This window comes from Macrotis lagotis, chromosome X, assembly GCF_037893015.1.
Source record: "Macrotis lagotis isolate mMagLag1 chromosome X, bilby.v1.9.chrom.fasta, whole genome shotgun sequence".
Taxonomy (NCBI): Eukaryota; Metazoa; Chordata; class Mammalia; order Peramelemorphia; family Peramelidae; genus Macrotis; species Macrotis lagotis.
The window spans coordinates 26,833,926-26,835,102 of NC_133666.1; the positions used below are offsets into that span (position 1 = coordinate 26,833,926).

The 1,177-nt window shown below is 46.7% G+C and overlaps 1 protein-coding gene across 1 annotated transcript; it reads left to right on the top strand.

The window, feature by feature from the left end:
• The first annotated feature begins 250 nt into the window (after positions 1-250).
• OR13H1 (olfactory receptor family 13 subfamily H member 1) lies at positions 251-1,177 on the top strand. Its single transcript, XM_074201813.1, has one exon. It carries the CDS (start codon positions 251-253, stop codon positions 1,175-1,177), a length of 927 nt encoding a protein of 308 aa, XP_074057914.1.

Genomic DNA, 1,177 nt, shown 5'->3' on the forward strand with positions numbered 1-1,177 from the left:
TGGGCCCACTGGATTGGAGTCAACCTGGGTTTGATTTCTGGTACTCCTACTCACTAGTCATGTGACTAATACAAAGTAGTCAGAGTTCCTCTCTGAGAATCAGTTTCCTCTTCTATGAACTGGAGGATATTAGATCAGATTTGGAAGGTCCCTTCAGGTCCAATATTTTCTTATAAAGTGTCTCCTATGGTCCTCCTCTTTATCCTTGCAGGTCATAATTGATATACAAAGGACCCAGGTAATAAGTAAGATGGAAGCCAATGACACCAACATGGTACTTGAGTTCCTCATCATTGGTATCTCTAATTATCCGAAGTGGCGTGTTACCTTCTTTACACTGGTGTTGCTCACCTATCTAACCACCCTCCTGGGGAACAGTCTCATCATTGTCCTCATCCATCTAGACTCCCGTCTCCATACCCCCATGTACTTCTTTCTTGGCAACTTGTCTTTTCTTGACCTCTGCTATGCAACAGCCTCAATGCCCCAGGCCTTGGTGCATTGCCTCTCTGCCTATCCCCTTCTGCCTTATCCACGCTGCTTTGCCCAAATGAGTGTCTCTCTATTTCTGGCTACAGCAGAATGCCTGTTGCTGGCTGTCATGGCCTATGATCGCATGGTGGCCATTGGTGACCCCCTGAGGTACATGTTGGTCATGAGCAAGCCAATGTGTATGTGGCTGGCCACTTTTTCATGGGGGGCATCCCTCATGCTCACCATCATGCTCATCTCTTCCCTGAGACTCCGTTTCTGTGGTGCCAATGTCCTCAACCACTTTGTCTGTGAAATCCTCTCCCTGATCAAGTTGGCATGCTCTAACACACACCTCAATGAGTTAATGATCTTGGCCACCAGTTTCTTTACCCTGCTCTTGCCCTTTCTGTTCATTCTCCTCTCCTATGCTCATATTGCTGCCGCTGTCCTGAGGATCCATTCAGTCCAGGGTCGCCTCAAGGCTGTCTCCACTTGTGGCTCTCATCTGGCTGTGGTGACCATCTTCTATGGGGCAGCCATTTCCATGTATATGAAGCCTCAGTCCAAATCATCTTCTGACCAAGATAAGTTCATTTCAGTGTTTTATGGTGCCTTGACACCCATGTTGAACCCCCTCATATATAGCCTGAGAAATAAAGATGTGAAAGGGGCAATAATGAAAGTGATAGGCAAAAAGGTATAA